We start from the raw sequence: 16,549 nt of genomic DNA on the forward strand, positions 1-16,549 counted from the left end.
CCAAGTGCTCACCAACCATGTAAACCTGAACCAATATCTGTTTCAGTTTCGCCTGGTGGCTGATCAGTTGTGTGTCTGCGGGGAGGTCCAGTCGAACGTGCATATGATGTTCGACTGCCCTGCTCTTGGGGGGGCCAGAGACCGAGCCACCCTGGAACTTAGAGGTCAGGGGGAAACTTGGCCGCTCACAAACGGCGAGTCAGTGTGGCGAGAGCCGCATTGTCGGACCGTGTGGGAGTTCCTCGATGAGGTTGCTATGTTCAACCATCATCGGTAATTTTAAGGGTTAAAGTAACATAATGTGGACTCCAATAGCTCTGCTGTGGAAGGCAATTCTTGAGAATATGGCCATCAGCCAAATCAGCTCCAAGCGCTGTTAAATGGTGGACAGGTACTAGCTGGCATACAGCGACCGAGGCGTGGCAGCCTAAATTGCTGCCTTTTATTCTAATAATTTACGATAGTTTTAATGGTAACAAGGGGTGCGCCTCCCCGATTTAGTTTTATTGTTGACAAGTGAGCGATTGGGACACTTAGGCGGGTGCTGTACAGCACCTTGCTTAATTCGCTCAAGCAAGTTAGGTAGCTCATTAGGAGCAATTAGGAACGAGGTCGCTTTACCGTTTTTAGAGGCTCAGTAGCCGTTTTTGGCACGGAACATTTGGTCTATGCTCTAGGGCGACCGAATGGGGTGGTGGTGGGAAAAATGCCAGTTAACTAAATTATCCCCTACTTAGCACCGGTGAAATCTACCTCCGCCTTCCGGAGTGCCGAAAGGGATTTTTTATTGTATTGTACTTGACGAGGGATTAGAAGGGCCAATTTGTTTTTGAGATAAGCCACAACTCTTTTTAAAGCCACAGGATGGAAGAAACCTTGGTTTATTACACTTCCAACAACTCGATAATACCAAGATAATGGGTCGGTATTTATAAGAATCGTAATTCGTACAATTTTTAGCTTGGATATTGCAATGGCTTACATTCATTAAACCCAAACTGGGAAAAAAGGATCGATTAAAAAACCAACTCATGGGTAAAAGAGCGAGTTAATCACAGAAAACCGTGCCGTGAAATAAAACGATAAATTTTCTTTTCTTCTAGAAATTAAAGTATAGCCAGAGAAGAAAATTCGGCTTCCTAAAGGAATAGCCTTGTTCATTTTTTGTATTAGAGGTGATTTTGTCCAGCTTGGATGATAAATCGTTATAACAGACCTCCTCTGTAGGTGTATATTGTATTAAATATTCATTTAGACATATTATTAACCTATTCTCCTAATGTTTCCGTTACAATCTGTTCAATTAGTGAATAATAAGCAACCCCCCTCGGCACAATGGGATATTGATACGTATGACATGTAAATGAGGTGTAGTCTTGTACAGACTCAGGCCGATTATTCCTGAAACGTGCGGTAAATTGAACCCCAACCACCAGTTTTGAACCCCACCCCAGTTTTATAAGGTTTTTATAAATCCTTATAAAACTAACTAAATTTTACTAGGGTTTGTGAACTCAGAACCTTTTGAGTTCGAAAATCAGCTGTTGTTAAACAACTGATTTGCGATGTCGAGTTAACCACTACACCAACTCGGTGAGTTTGTATACATTTGCTTTGAGAAACGTAGATCAAAGAATACTAAGATAAAAAAGTCATAATTTGTAACTAAACTTTTTTAAAATAATCGAGTATCTAACAAAGATGATTGACTAAGAGTTAACATCATACTTAATCACCTACTTTTCGAATACCGTCTGAAATTAAACTGCTCTAGTAAACCATCATTGTTAAAAAAAAAGTTATGTTCATTTCTGTGTTGAAAAATGTATCTAGTGTATAAAATCACAACTTCTATAAGCGGTAAATAGTTATACGCCTTCTATGTTTAGATTATTAATAAAACTCTTGAGTGACTGGTTAGACCTTTTTTAAATAAAACATTTTAAATTGCTCTGTTGGAACAGTAATTAGCTGTTTAAGTGTTATCTAATAAGCGATTTCAAAAGACGTAGTTGGAATGGTCTTCAATAGGGGTTAAGACCGGTCATATTTGTTTTCAGTTTACTCATGCAATATAATTTACTCATTAATATGCAAATTAAGCAATTAGGTGAAATGGAGCGGAGTACAGTAAAAGCGTTTACTGCGTTTAGAGCGTGTAAAATAATGGCCGTTCCAGTATTGAAAAAATAATCTTTTCCTACTCATTTTCAAACCTTACCTTCTGAATTGCATACCAGTAGCTGTTTCCTTCGAATATGTGTCACTAAACTATCCGAATTCATTGCTCGGATGGTGTGAAGGGAACTGAAATTCACCGTAGACTTTTATAACAACACTGGAACAGTGGTTTTTTTTACGTAAAAGTGTTTTATCGTGGATCGAGAGTTTAAAAATGGCCGGACAAGTGTGACGCGCAAACAGGAAGCAGGATGCCCGTTTACCTCTACATTGACGACAAGATTCAGCTAGCTCAAGGATAGTTCTGGCATCGCATAGGCGATTTGCCATTGATACGGTCTTCTTTGAACATCAGTCATGGTTCTACTCGTCAAATCATCTGCGACAGGTCATCTTCCACAAAATCTGTGCGGAATGGATACCGAGACAGTTCTACAGACAAGCTCAAACGTTTTTACATCTGCCAACGCTTGCTTGATCGCTTCAACAAGAAAGAGGACACATTTTCAAGCAGAATAATCACCTATGATGAACCGTGGATTCGTCCATGAGCCAGAATCAAAACGCCAGAGTATGAAGTGGAAACTCTCGGCACTCCGACGAAATAAAATTTAAAACTGAACCGTCGACGGGAAAGGTTATGCTAACCGTTTTTGGGACGTATAAGGGACACACCGGGAGAATTATTTTGAAAAATTAAATCTTTCAAAATTATATCGAATTTAATGTGTAAACAATCACTTTGTACGCGTAGTTAATGTGTAATATACAAATTCGTCTGCCGGCACCAAATGTCTTTTTTTCTTAGACTGTAAGAGAAAAGCAGCGACAATTAAATTCAAATAGAAACACTCAAAAGTTATACTTCTAGATTTTCTTTATGACTATACATTACATGACTGATATTTCTTCTTGATCATACAGTGCAGTTTCATTTCGTAAAATATTCACTTTTCATTTTCATTTACAAAAAGTTTGAAAATTGGGGCTACCGAGCATACTTTTTTACATTTACGGAAATCCTTTGCTTATTTTTCCCAAACTTACCGGTTCCTGACAAGAGGTGTTACTATATTCATTAACAAGCATTAACTACCGATATATCTGTGTAACCATTTTTATTTTGGTGACTTAAAATGTAACTAGTTTTAGTAATATTGTTAATGTAAAAAAAAAAATTCGGGAAGAAATCTAAATTAGACCACAATATATGTTGCTTAATACCATTCGTGATCTGGATCGTTGTTGTATGAGAATTTATGAAGAAATTTAATATTATTGAGAATGTCATATTTTATTATATAAGTGATGAAGTATGCACATCGTAGTTATAACACACACACACACCCACACACACACACACACCATGCTTTCGTGTAAACTTTAGTATATAAGTGATGAAGTATGCACATCGTAGTTATAAAACACACACACACCCACTCACACACACACCATGCTTTCGTGTAAATTTTAGGTAATATATTTTTCTTTTTTTACGTATAATTTGTATAATTATTCTTAGTCACTGATTGTAGCTACGTTCAAAATAAAATGAAAAAGAATGAAAGTTTAATATGAAAAAATTAAATGAGAAGATATGACATTCAAAAATGTAAAAAATTAAGTGAGTTATTCAATTTAAGTAAACTACGAAACATTACCAGTATGTAACTGTAAATGACATTATTTTTATTACTACTTTTAAATCTATATGAACATTTGTGAAACGGCAAAAAGCAATAGCACTAACATGCAGAAGTCACACTTTAATGTAATAAAAAGTAGAAACTCAAATGATCGACTTTATTTGTTACATATAAACATCGACTTTTACTGTGTGTGCTTGCGCGCGCGCGCGCGCGCGCGTGTGTGTGTGTGTGTGTTTGATAAAAATAAAGTTAATGTGCGAATTCAGAAATTTGTGTTTTTTTTTATTTCAGACAAAAATGTACGACAAGATGATACCAGTGTATAAAGTAAATTACGGTACTATATACCAGTTTCTGGATGAAAAGTTGATGTCTTACCACGGAATTGACCGTGATTTTCCAATTAGTGTTCTTACAAGGTTGGCTGAATCATATTCTCTTCCAATAATACAAGAAGCTGTGGAAGCAATTCTAACTCCCAGAAGGATAATCCAGTTGAAGTATAATCCGCTAAGCCCGACGGAGATATATGACTATCTTTTAGATAAAAAAGAGGTTCATAAGATTATTGAAAAACGTTCAGTTTTAAAATTAATTTTAGTAGCTTTAATATAAGCAGTAAGTTAAATTTCTGAAGAAATTACTTCCGATTTAAGAAATTAAAGTGTTGCTATTTAATGGATATTGCCGTCCAGTACAAGAACTTACTCAAATTAAAATTTGTAATATTAAAATATGTTACAAAACATAAGTTTAGTAATTTATCCTTTTATAGAGTACGTCATTCTATAACGACACCAATGCGGAATTTTAGAAAGTTTAAAATGAATGTAAATATATAAGGTATAAGAAAAGTATGGTATAATTCAAATAACCACTGCTCACCCAATGAGAGGTAACAAGGATATGATGGGTAGGTTGTATTATTGCGTAACCAGAAATATTTAAGCTCTAATTTATGCGCACTACCCGAAATTATTGAACTCTACATACGTTTAATCAATAATAATTATTACGTGTATAAAATAATTGAATTAATTCGCTAAGTTAGTAGTAAATTTTCATCTATATATTAAGTAGATTAGTTGAGTAACCGAATAATCCAGAATATTCCCTGTAATTTTGTATGAAAAAGAGTTGTTAGTAGCAACGTTCCTCCTCCGTAAATAATTCTTAACTGATAACTGTAAGATCATAGGTTTTCAGATCCGGGAAGAAAGATTGATACTAACAACGTCAAAATTTAAATGGTATACCTTAATTTTGACTTACTGTACTTCCTTACTGTATCTTCAGTTATTTGACTGGTTTGATGCAGCTCTCCAAGATTCCCTATCTAGTGCTAGTCGTTTCATTTCAGTATACCCTCTACATCCTACATCCCTAACAATTTGTTTTACATATTCCAAACGTGGCCTGCCTACACGATTTTTCCCTTCTACCTGTCCTTCCAATATTAAAGCGACTATCCCAGGATGCCTTAGTATGTGGCCTATAAGTCTGTCTCTTCTTTTAACTATATTTTTCCAAAAGCTACTTTCTTCATCTATTTGCCGCAATATCTCTTCATTTGTCACTTTATCCACCCATCTGATTTTTAACATTCTCCTATAGCACCGCATTTCAAAAGCTTCTAATCTTTTCTTCTCAGATACTCCGATTGTCCAAGTTTCACTTCCATATAAAGCGACACTCCAAACATATACTTTCAAAAATCTTTCACTGACATTTAAATTAATTTTTGATGTAAACAACTTATATTTCTTACTGAAGGCTCGTTTAGCTTGTGCTATTCGGCATTTTATATCGCTTCTGCTTCGTCCATCTTTAGTAATTCTACTTCCCAAATAACAAAATTCTTCTACCTCCATAATCTTTTCTCCTCCTATTTTCACATTCAGTGGTTCATCTTTGTTATTTCTATTACATTTCATTACTTTTGTTTTGTTCTTGTTTATTTTCAAGCGATAGTTCTTGCGTAGGACTAAATCTATGACGTTCATTGTTTCTTCTAAATCCTTTTTACTCTCGGCTAGAATTACTATATCATCAGCAAATCGTAGCATCTTTATCTTTTCACCTTGTACTGTTACTCCGAATCTAAATTGTTCTTTAACATCATTAACTGCTAGTTCCATATAAAGATTAAAAAGTAACGGAGACAGGGAACACCCTTGTCGGACTCCCTTTCTTATTACGGCTTCTTTCTTATGTTCTTCAATTGTTACTGTTGCTGTTTGGTTCCTGTACGTGTTAGCAATTGTTCTTCTATCTCTGTATTTGAACCCTAATTTTTTTTAAAATGCTGAACATTTTATTCCAGTCTACGTTATCGAAAGCCTTTTCTAGGTCTATAAACGCCAAGTATGTTGGTTTGTTTTTCTTTAATTTTGCTTCTACTATTAATCTGAGGCCTAAAATTGCTTCCCTTGTCCCTATACTTTTCCTGAAACCAAATTGGTATTCTCCTAACACTTCCTCCACTCTCCTCTCAATTGTTCTGTATAGAATTCTTGTTCTGTATTCTTCCCATTTATCTGCCCCTGCTTTCTTTGGTATCATTACTATAACACTTTTTTTGAAGTCTGACGGAAATTCCCTTTTTTCATAAATATTACACACCAGTTTGTATAATCTATCAATCGCTTCCTCACCTGCACTGCGCAGTAATTCTACAGGTATTCAGTCTACTCCAGGAGCCTTTCTGCCATTTAAATCTTTTAATGCTCTCTTAAATCCAGATCTCAGTATTGTTTCTCCCATTTCATCCTCCTCAACTTCCTCTATAACACCATTTTTTAATTCATTTCCTCCCTATAACTCTTTAATATATTCCACCCATCTATCGACTTTACCTTTCGTATTATATATAGGTGTACTATCTTTGTTTAACACATTATTCGATTTTAATTTATGTACCCCAAAATTTTCCTTAACTTTAAAGATAATCTTTAACCTTTCATAAAACATACATTTCCTTCGATGAACGTTGTTTAATAGCGAATAATTATTTATTTAATTTAATAATTTTTTTTATATCACCAAGTCTTTGCAAAGAAAATTTTATAGTTTAGAAAACTAATACAAGGTTCATATTTCCTAGTCTATAATATCTACTTTGACCAAGATTTTATAAAATTATTAATCTGAGCTAATAATTCTATAAGTAAAACAATTCAGGTGAATCAGAATTCTATTATAATTGATTTTATTTGTAACCCTTTGTATTAACAATAGCTCTAATTTGCATTTTATGTTTTACCTTACTAATTGATGTATTTTCTTACATTGTGTAGATCTGGATAACTTTTATTTTTATTTTTTATATAACTAATTTTTCTTTCAGGAAACACTTTTGTTATGTTAAAATTATTATGAAACTTGATAAAAACAATTTTATTATTAGCCCTATCTTTTTTTATTTTATTTTATATTATAACAGTATTTTAAATGGGAATTTCAACTGCTTATTTTACAATTAAGTTAGATGAAACGTAATATTGTTGGTTTTATTCTTAAATTGTTTTTCGGTTTGCTTATATTCTGCTTATCTCATATCTTATTTTAAACTAATTTTATTTAAGCGGTTTAATTTTATTCAACGTCATTGTATTATCATTATCCCAAGTAGCGTTATAAAAGACAAAACCGTTGTACTACACTTATAATTACTTATTTTTCGAAAACCGTGTGTGACCATCCCTTTAATCCATTTATATGATTATAACGCATTCAGAACTCAAGAACTGCAAAACGTTCTCGTAGAACAGGCTTCTTTGAGCGTTAAATATTCCCTCTACAGCCAATTCCTGTGGTGAACAGGAATGATAATAATTTAATTTTTCTAGGTGGGGTTTTCATACTGTCGTTTACACGAATTAATTCATACAATTTTAATTTTTTGTTGCAGGTATGATGATCTCTATTAATACATTAGTTTAAAACGAAAGGTGAAGTACATACTTCTGCACGGGTAAGTAAAATATATATTTTATTGCTTAACATGGGATCTACGTTATCCAGTTAAATATATTTTCTTTTCACTTTCCTATATAGGGCTATAGCAAACCTATATCTGTTGAAGGGAATGTAATGTAATCGTCCTAATTTGGGCATATGCGGTTTTCACCGGATCTTGACTTGACACCTAAGGAACCCAAAATACCCAAAACTGGATGGAAATTTTCCGGACATACCTGTGTATGTGTGTTTGTTAATCACCTTTCAAGAACTACTGGACCGATTTTGATGAAACATTGTAATATACTTCTTCATATGAAGTATTAAAAGGTCTAGGGGGCGAGATTGTAAAGCAAGGTCACCCTCAGTAACTCGACCTTTTACTTAAGATCTTATTTTTCTTAGGCACATTTGTTAACAATTAAAAAATAATATTTTCAACAAAAACATTTAAAAAAATTGTACTCCCACTCTAAAAAAATGCTCTAAATTAGTGGCTAAGTGGATATACTGCGTCAACAGTGCCCCCTGTCACCATAAGGAGCACTAGTGTCGCGCTGGTGTAGCGCTGACGTACTAAATTAAGTTTTGTGTGTGTGTGTGTGTGTGTGTGTGTGTGTGTTAGCAGCGTGACGGGAAAGTCCTGTAACTGTGTTATCAGCTTTTTTTTAATTGTTTTAATCGGTAGACAAAAAATCTTTTTTAAATTAAGTTTAAAATATTCGATCTGTAGTAAATAATATAGTAGTAATATCAGTTAAATATAGTCATTTTAAAATAATCTAACCAGACTTATTATAGCGAGAATTGCTAATAATGTTTACATTACTTTAAATTTTACATGATTATTACTATGTTGTATTTACTTGCTGTATGTGTATTTGGAATAAAATTCTCAAATCATTTTACTTTAATGAAAATTATTGAAAGTAAAAAAAAAAATAAATAACTTGCAAACTTAATAATAATTTTGCGTAATATGTCTCTTCTTACCGTTATGTTTCTAAATTTTTGCACGCAAAAAATATTTTTCTAATATTTTTAATGTATTCTGTGTTAAACGTGTTCATGAATGTAGTATTTGCAGTAAAATTTTAATAAGTAATTGTTAGTTGTTATAAATATAAACTTAGATTATAACCGATGAAATTTAAATATTATGAAAACAATATAAATGAATAGAAAATTTTTTTCGTATCATAACCATTTAGATTTAGAAAAGAATATAGCTTTTCTTAAATTTCTTTCACTAAACCGTATAACGTTACTTTTATTTGAATTAAATGCAAATAGAAATCAAGACTGTAACGAAATCATACTTCATTACTATATTTCAGGCATGTAAATTGAATACTACATTATTAGATTACACCTACAAGTATCCCTATTGATTATTGTTTAAACTTGGGGTGATATATTAAATATTTTAATAAACATGTACACTGGTCTCAGGTAAAGAAATAAAATAATTCATACGTTCTATTTATGTACTTAAAGATCTTCTACTCCGTATAAAGTAATTGTTCTTCCTTCTTTAATAGTTATTTGCTTATAGTAAGTTATTTAGAGGTGTTTATCCACTAAATATTTGATACTGTCAGGTATACGAGTATAATAAGATCGAAATCGATCAGAAGTACATAATATTTTTAAGCTTAGCAACATCTCAAATTAGATTAGGGATAGAAAGTTTAGGGAAAAATAGGCTACTGAAAAAATAAAATCACTGAAAAGATTCGATTTTCAATTCGAATTTTTTTTAACTATTACCTGGCACAATTTATAATCTTTATAAAAATTCTTGTTCAGTTTTTTTTTAGAAATTCGAATATCATTAACTCTCTTTATATACAGTAGGTTTTGAAAGTCTCTGGGCAGTATACGTTAGAATTACGTGTTGCCTGTTCTTTCGGCGTTAGGATGGTTGCCCTGTGGGTTTGGGGCGTTGCTCAGTAATAAACCAAGACGTTAGTTGTTGAGTAGTGATTGAACGTGCTTCGTTTCGTTTCTTTTATCAGAATCAATAGCTTGGAAATGGTTCTTTGAGTACAGGAGCGCATATTTTTCCGTTGAATTCGTATTTCGTGAAGGTGAAAAGTATACTGATTTAGTGAAGCACAAGTTTTCTGAACGTTTTCAAACGCTACAGCTCCTCACCGCAATGCAATTCGAACTCTTATCGAAATATTTCGGGCAGCAGGCTCTGTTGAAGATGCTGATCGAAGTGGAAGACCACCTAAACTAAACGAACAGAAGCTGCTTGATATATCGGATGCTATGGCCGAAAGTCCATCAAAGTCAATGTTTATAGTAACGCAAACGCAATATATCGGACTAGCTACCGCATGTAAAGCTGTAAGAAAAGAACTGAAATGTTTCCCCTAAAAAGTAATGTGTATTCAAGAACTGAAACCTAAAAATCATGCCAAAAGGTTAAATTATTGTCAATAAAGGTTTTCTTGACCAAACTTTTTCTTTTTTATGTTTAGCCTCCGGTAACTACCGTTTAGATAATTCTTCAGAGGATGAATGAGGATGATATGTATGAGTGTAAATGAAGTGTAGTCTTGTACATTCTCAGTTCGACCGTTCCTGAGATGTGTGGTTAATTGAAACCCAACCACCAAAGAACACCGGTATCCACGATCTAGTATTCAAATCCATGTAAAAATATCTGGCTTTACTAGGACGAACGCTGTAACTCTCGACTTTCAAATCAGCTGATTTGGGAAGACGCGTTAACCACTAGACCAACCCGGTGGGTTTCCTTGACCCAACTACCGAACGTAATCTCGACAATTACGTTTCTTTTACAGATAAAGCGTGGTATCACCTGGAAGGGCATATTAATTCACAAAATATATGACTACCTCCATGAATTATACGAACAATCTTTACGCGAAACGAAATTTGGAGTCTGGGTTGATATGAGTAGAACGCGCATTGTGGGTCCAGTCTTTTTTGAAAATTCAGTTAATAGTGATCGTTATTGTGCTGTTTTAACAAACTTCATTATTCAGTTAACAGAAGTGGAAATCAATCACGGTTGGTCCCAACAAGATGGCGCCACAGCGCATATAACTTAGAAGTTAATAACGTTTTAACGAAATGTCTTTGTTAAATGAATCATTTCGAGGGTTTTCTGGCCTGCACGATCGCTCAATCTGGCTCTCCCAAATTATTTTCTTTGGGAAGGCAGCAAAACAAGCATTGTATCGCAATAGATCACGTACGATTAATGAACTAAAAACCGTAATGACGGCATACGTACGAGACATTCCAGTACATCAGCTGGTTAAAATGTTTAAAAATAAATTGAAATGTGTGGAGTGCTTTATTAATGTTGGAGAAAGTTCAACACCTTTTATAAGCTATTCCAGTTGTAATATCCGTTTCTATAAAATTAGGAAATAAAAATACAAAGTAATAATTAAGAAAGTTTTGTCATTACACTTCTATAATTTCAGTGCACAGCAACTTACTGTATAATGCAATATTAGGTCTAATACAATAGTTTATATTTTCTTCTCTAATTTTCCTACTTTAAACAGAAGGGATTAGAAAAATTTATTACCGAATATTCTAATAACGTCACCTTCTATAAAAATTTGTTAATGTCAGCACCCTCAATAGATAGAATAATCAATTACTATTATCTTATTTAAATTAATGTTCAAGTTGAAACCAATTTAAATTCTGAGAATGCTACTTTATAAAAATATTTAAAATTATTTATTTTTACTGATATCTCATCAATTACGCTTACTTTATTTAAACACATTCTTTAATTAGTTTTTCTGTTTTTGATGCGTGATTTGCCATTTTGTAATGGCAATATTACATTGGATTCCTTGTTTAATAGAATCTGATCTTACAATCTTTACTGTAATAATTTTAATTTTTGTGTTTAAAATATTTATTTATAATTAAATGTACTCGATCGCAAAAATTAATTGACATGACATAAAAATATCTGCTTATAAGTATTAAATAGTTAGGGTGTATTTTCCTGTAATTTATTTACTAGTATTAACTGAAGTGATAATATTTTTATATTCTTCTCACAAAAGAAGTAAAGGTAAGAATAAATCGTATAGGTATACAGCGTAATATGTTATCTGCCCCACCATTTGCCTGGATGGATGATCGAAAACCGTGATAAAACCTTGATCAGAGCAGTATTTTCTGTGCCACACTTCTGTCGCACTCTTAATGACAACCTGCAAATATATGAAAAACAGTATACATCAATTTGACGTAGGCTTTGACGTAGAGGACTTGACACATATTTGTCTTATCGGTTCGATAAAAACAATAAACAAGTAAGGTTTCTTTGCCAGTCCATATTAATAATTTTAAACACAAATATGTAAATAAAATTACATTAAAGAAAACATGTAGATTCTAAATATACGAAATATCTAACTACGAAATAAATCTAAATTCTAAAGGTTTTAATAAAAATTTTTGGTACACTTTAAAGAAATATGCAGAAAATTAGGTTTATTTTTTTAAATGCACTGATTATTTTTTAACACTCCTCTACAAAGTAGATTTTGTTTCTGTTAAAAAAGAAAATCTTTAAATATTTATTTTATATAAATTGTGAAAAATTGTTTTTAAACGGTTCAATAATTTATTAAAAATTGTAATGGAAGAAAATAAAATTTTGTTTGTTGAAGTATTGTGTTAAATTACACCAAGAACTTCTATTGTCTGATTTAGTGGAGGTAGAATTTTTCTAAGATTGACAATTTTTTGTCAGACTTTACAATTCATAGATATAAACCACAGATAAACGATCTTTTTAATTTACTGACTATCAGTCTGCAAGATCCATAAGTACAAAGTACAATAAGTTTTGACAATGGAGTGGCTCCGAAATGCGTCAACATGTGATAAAAAATGAAGATAAAAAAGGTAAACAGTACTCAATGTAGAAACTTTAGCAGAATAGATAGTATTAATTATTATTTTAATAATAAAAAGTTTTGACCCATGTTAACGAGAATAAAAAACGCCAATTTTTATAACTTCGTAACATTTTAAGAGTGCCTCTGTTTGATATCCTGCACTACTGCACTTCAATTGGGAATATACATAGCCAAATAAAAAATGAATGATGAGACAAGCATAATGCCTAATTAATTTAATCACTTTAAAGGAAAACAGTGCAGCTTGATTTAGTTGCAAACGAAAACAATTTGTTTGTGCCAAGAGAATTTGTATCTAATGAAACACCTAGAAATTTTGCACTACAGACAACAGAAATTCCATTGTTAACATCCACGTTGTTCTATCCACGTTATTAGCAATATTAGATCTGTTAAGGAACTACACAGCAACAGTCTTATCTGTATTTAAAAAAAATTATTTCTTATTGCAAACATCCTCTCCATTTTATATGCATTAAATAGAATGGGATAGCGATGTGTCTTTTTACGGACTTCAGGGCATGCTGATATTTCAGTAAATGAAAGAACAGACGAAGCCGCCAGAATGGCAACAATTGTTGATAATATGAACATGATTTCTATTCAAGTGGCAGAGTAAAAATCGTCTAACAATGATTATCAGAACCGCATAGAGTAATGGAGAAGATTAAACACGAAACTGAATATGGTCAAAATTACTTCATATAAATGGCAGAGCAGTGCGAAACTAATAGGCAAAACAAGGAGCGTTGACTATATTGTACATGATAAATCATAAACTGTTATTCATCTACTGGAAGAATGTACAATGTATAAAAGTCTCAGAAAGAGACCTGGATAACAAGTGATATCGCTGCTGATTTGGATAATGGCAAAGAAAAAAAAATAGTATACTAACCGTTTTGAAGTACGTCTTTCACGAAAGTCAGAGTTTGTTCAATTGACAAACCCATATGCGTGGCTTTTGCACCTGAACATAGAGTTCTCACAATCTACATGGCATTGTCTAAATTTTTTGAGTCTTTATTTGAAAGAGTGTTTATTCTTTTCGTCCTAATATTTTTTGAATGTAAATGTCAGGGCTTTTTACACTCTGTATATGATACATTCTGTTTTTTAAAAATCTCGATATTAAATATATTTTTGTGTTTTCATAAAAATGTAAGGGGACCCTAAATACCCTTACACATGACGATTTTACTGGTGATTTTATCTTCTTTTTTACAAATGTGAAAAGGGATAAAGATCTTAGACGTAGATGTCCAAATCTCGATCTCCGTGGCTGAGTAGATAACGTCTCGGGATTTCATGTGATGGAGATCCTGGGTTCGAATCCCGTTCAGGAATGGCATCTTTCCATACGATATCAATTTACACCGGACTAATGATCATAGCTGTTGAAACCCACTCTTTCATAACAAAAAAAAAAGATCAAGGACAGAGGAGACTTCTTTCTGAGACTTTATTTGAAACCTTTAGTGAAGATCTTCATTCTATATATGTATTTTTATCGATAGATGAAACTGCCTGTTTGCGTCGTTTAAGTACGACTAATCAATTGTAACCAGCTCCTCTAAACCATAATAACTAGATTATTTCATCGTAGATTATTTCAACGTAGAAATGTAAGAGCTAAACAGAAAGTTTTCCCATGAAACCAAATTGCAGATGGAATCGTTTTATCTACTCTATTTGAAATATGACTAGAGAATAGGTCCATAATTTTTTCTATCGCTTAAAAAATATAGAAAATTAAGAGATTGACTAATAATTTTATAAAGTAAGTTTTGAAACTGTGTTAAGGTGAAATAACAACAGGCGTTTCAAGCATGGTAATAATCCGTTACTGAAAAAGTTTTTATCCTTAATTAAATCTATAAAACGGGCAATAATAGAAACTACGATGTATTTTTAAATTTTGGCCACAATTTCATTAATACCGCTTGAATTTTTACTCTTTATATTTAAAAAACGACTTTAACTTCCTGGGTATCAACAAAGAAATAACGATTTCTAGTTTTGTCAGAAAAACTATTTAATTTGAATGAGTAGCTATGTCTGAAGTAGATTGATATTTCTTTTTTTTAAATACCGGAAAAAATTATTAAATTTTCTTCTACTAGAATTCTGTATGAGGTAAAGGAGTTTGAGTCGTTTTGTATTTTTGGTAAAGTTGTTTGTTTTATTTATTTATTTTATTATTTTTAGTAAAGTTGACTTGTTTTATTTCCAAATCCGCTTTCACTTTTAAAAACTCTGCAATTATAAAATTACAAATGTTATTTTTGAATTAGATTTTAATTTTTGTAATACTATTTATCTATAAGCTTTACAAATAACCTTTACGTAAATTAGTTCATAATCATTTAAATAATTCTGAAAGTTGTCAAATAATTATGCTTTGACATCCATAGATTCCGTAGATTTACAATTCCTTTGTTAATCTGTGTTTTTTTATTTTATGTTTAAACTATTTATTTCTTTTCTAAAGTGTAATTTAGAAAAGAAGGCTTTCTGAAAAAAAAAACTTAAATTTTTCACCAAAACTAATTTCGTTAAAATACTGGTTGAGTATAGAAATATTTAATCCTGTTACATCAAACTTAGTAGATAATTCATTTATCATAACACTAAAACATATCAAAATATTAATATTTTAGCCGTTAAACACTATGAAATTAAATTTATTAGGAATTATAAAAATAGTTTCATAATTTATGTAAAAAGATTTAAAAAGAACTAGAAGGAAATCTGTAAAATATCAATAATATCAATTTTAAATACAGCTTTGAATTGCACAGCATTCAAAATTATCAAATTCCCGAAATACTCGGTAACCTTAAGTTTTATCAAAAAGGTACTTTCTAAAAAAAATCTAAATTCTTTGTTTTTATGTGTAGATTTATTCGATAGCCTCGATAAATTTGAATTTACTTAGCTCAGTATTGGCCTCTAATTTGGTTAGCTAATGTTCTGAAAAAAAAAATGCAAACACTGGTTACTCAATGAAAAGAAATATTTCAACTTTGTTCGGAAAAAGATATCAGAATGTTAAATTTTTAGATCAGATATTTTTAACTACTGGCGTTAGTGTAAACTAGTAGAATTAATCTTATTTTTAATTTCATTGGTTATGTGCATTTTTAAAAACGTTTTCAGGCCAAAATAACTCCAGAAACCAATCAGATGCATATCGATTGGTATCAACGTGCTTATCCATTAGCTAAAGCCAGGCGTACAAAACTGGAGGCCGAAGCTGAATTGAGAGGAAAATTACAGGCATTGAAAAGTGCAAAGAACAAATAAAATTCTTTCAAAAGATAATAAAAGTATTTTCGAACGATTAAGAACACTACAAACACATTTTACTTGATAGAGATTTTTATTTATAAATTATTAATTTTTTCCTCAATTAATATTACAAAAATTTTATAAAAATTTAAGAAAAAAAATTTTACTTGGAAGAACAGAAAAATACTGAATGGTAACGAGAAAAAAATTACATTAATCAATTAGAATGAACTGAAATTTGTAATCATGGTAGGATTAAATCGCCTTTCATTAACCAATTAAGATAAATAACATAAAGATTAAAGCAATTTGTTGACATCGCTGACACGTGGACGAAGAAAATTACTTTAATGCATAACTATAAAAGAAAATTGCTATTCTTTTACTTTTTATTCTTTTAATAATTTTGTTAATGTTTCATTATGTAATTGTAAACTTAAATGTCAATAAAAAATAATTTTGTTTTATGTCATTGTGTTTGAAACATATTATTTGTATTATATATCTTCCACAAAAAGTAACGTTAATTATAAA

General features: G+C 31.6%; 1 protein-coding gene across 1 annotated transcript in view; it reads left to right on the top strand.

Annotated features, from left to right (window-relative positions):
• LOC142317443 (IQ and AAA domain-containing protein 1-like) overlaps positions 1 to 16,030 on the top strand; it is a 54,242-nt gene extending 38,212 nt beyond the window's left edge. Inside the window, exons 14-15 of the mRNA XM_075354010.1 lie at positions 4,122 to 4,385; positions 15,884 to 16,030. Of these exons, the coding sequence (XP_075210125.1) occupies positions 4,122 to 4,385; positions 15,884 to 16,030 (411 nt within the window). The remainder of the gene's footprint in view (positions 1 to 4,121; positions 4,386 to 15,883) is intronic.
• The last annotated feature ends 519 nt before the right edge of the window (positions 16,031 to 16,549 follow it).

Source organism: Lycorma delicatula, chromosome 1 (assembly GCF_047948215.1).
Source record: "Lycorma delicatula isolate Av1 chromosome 1, ASM4794821v1, whole genome shotgun sequence".
NCBI classification, from domain to species: Eukaryota; Metazoa; Arthropoda; class Insecta; order Hemiptera; family Fulgoridae; genus Lycorma; species Lycorma delicatula.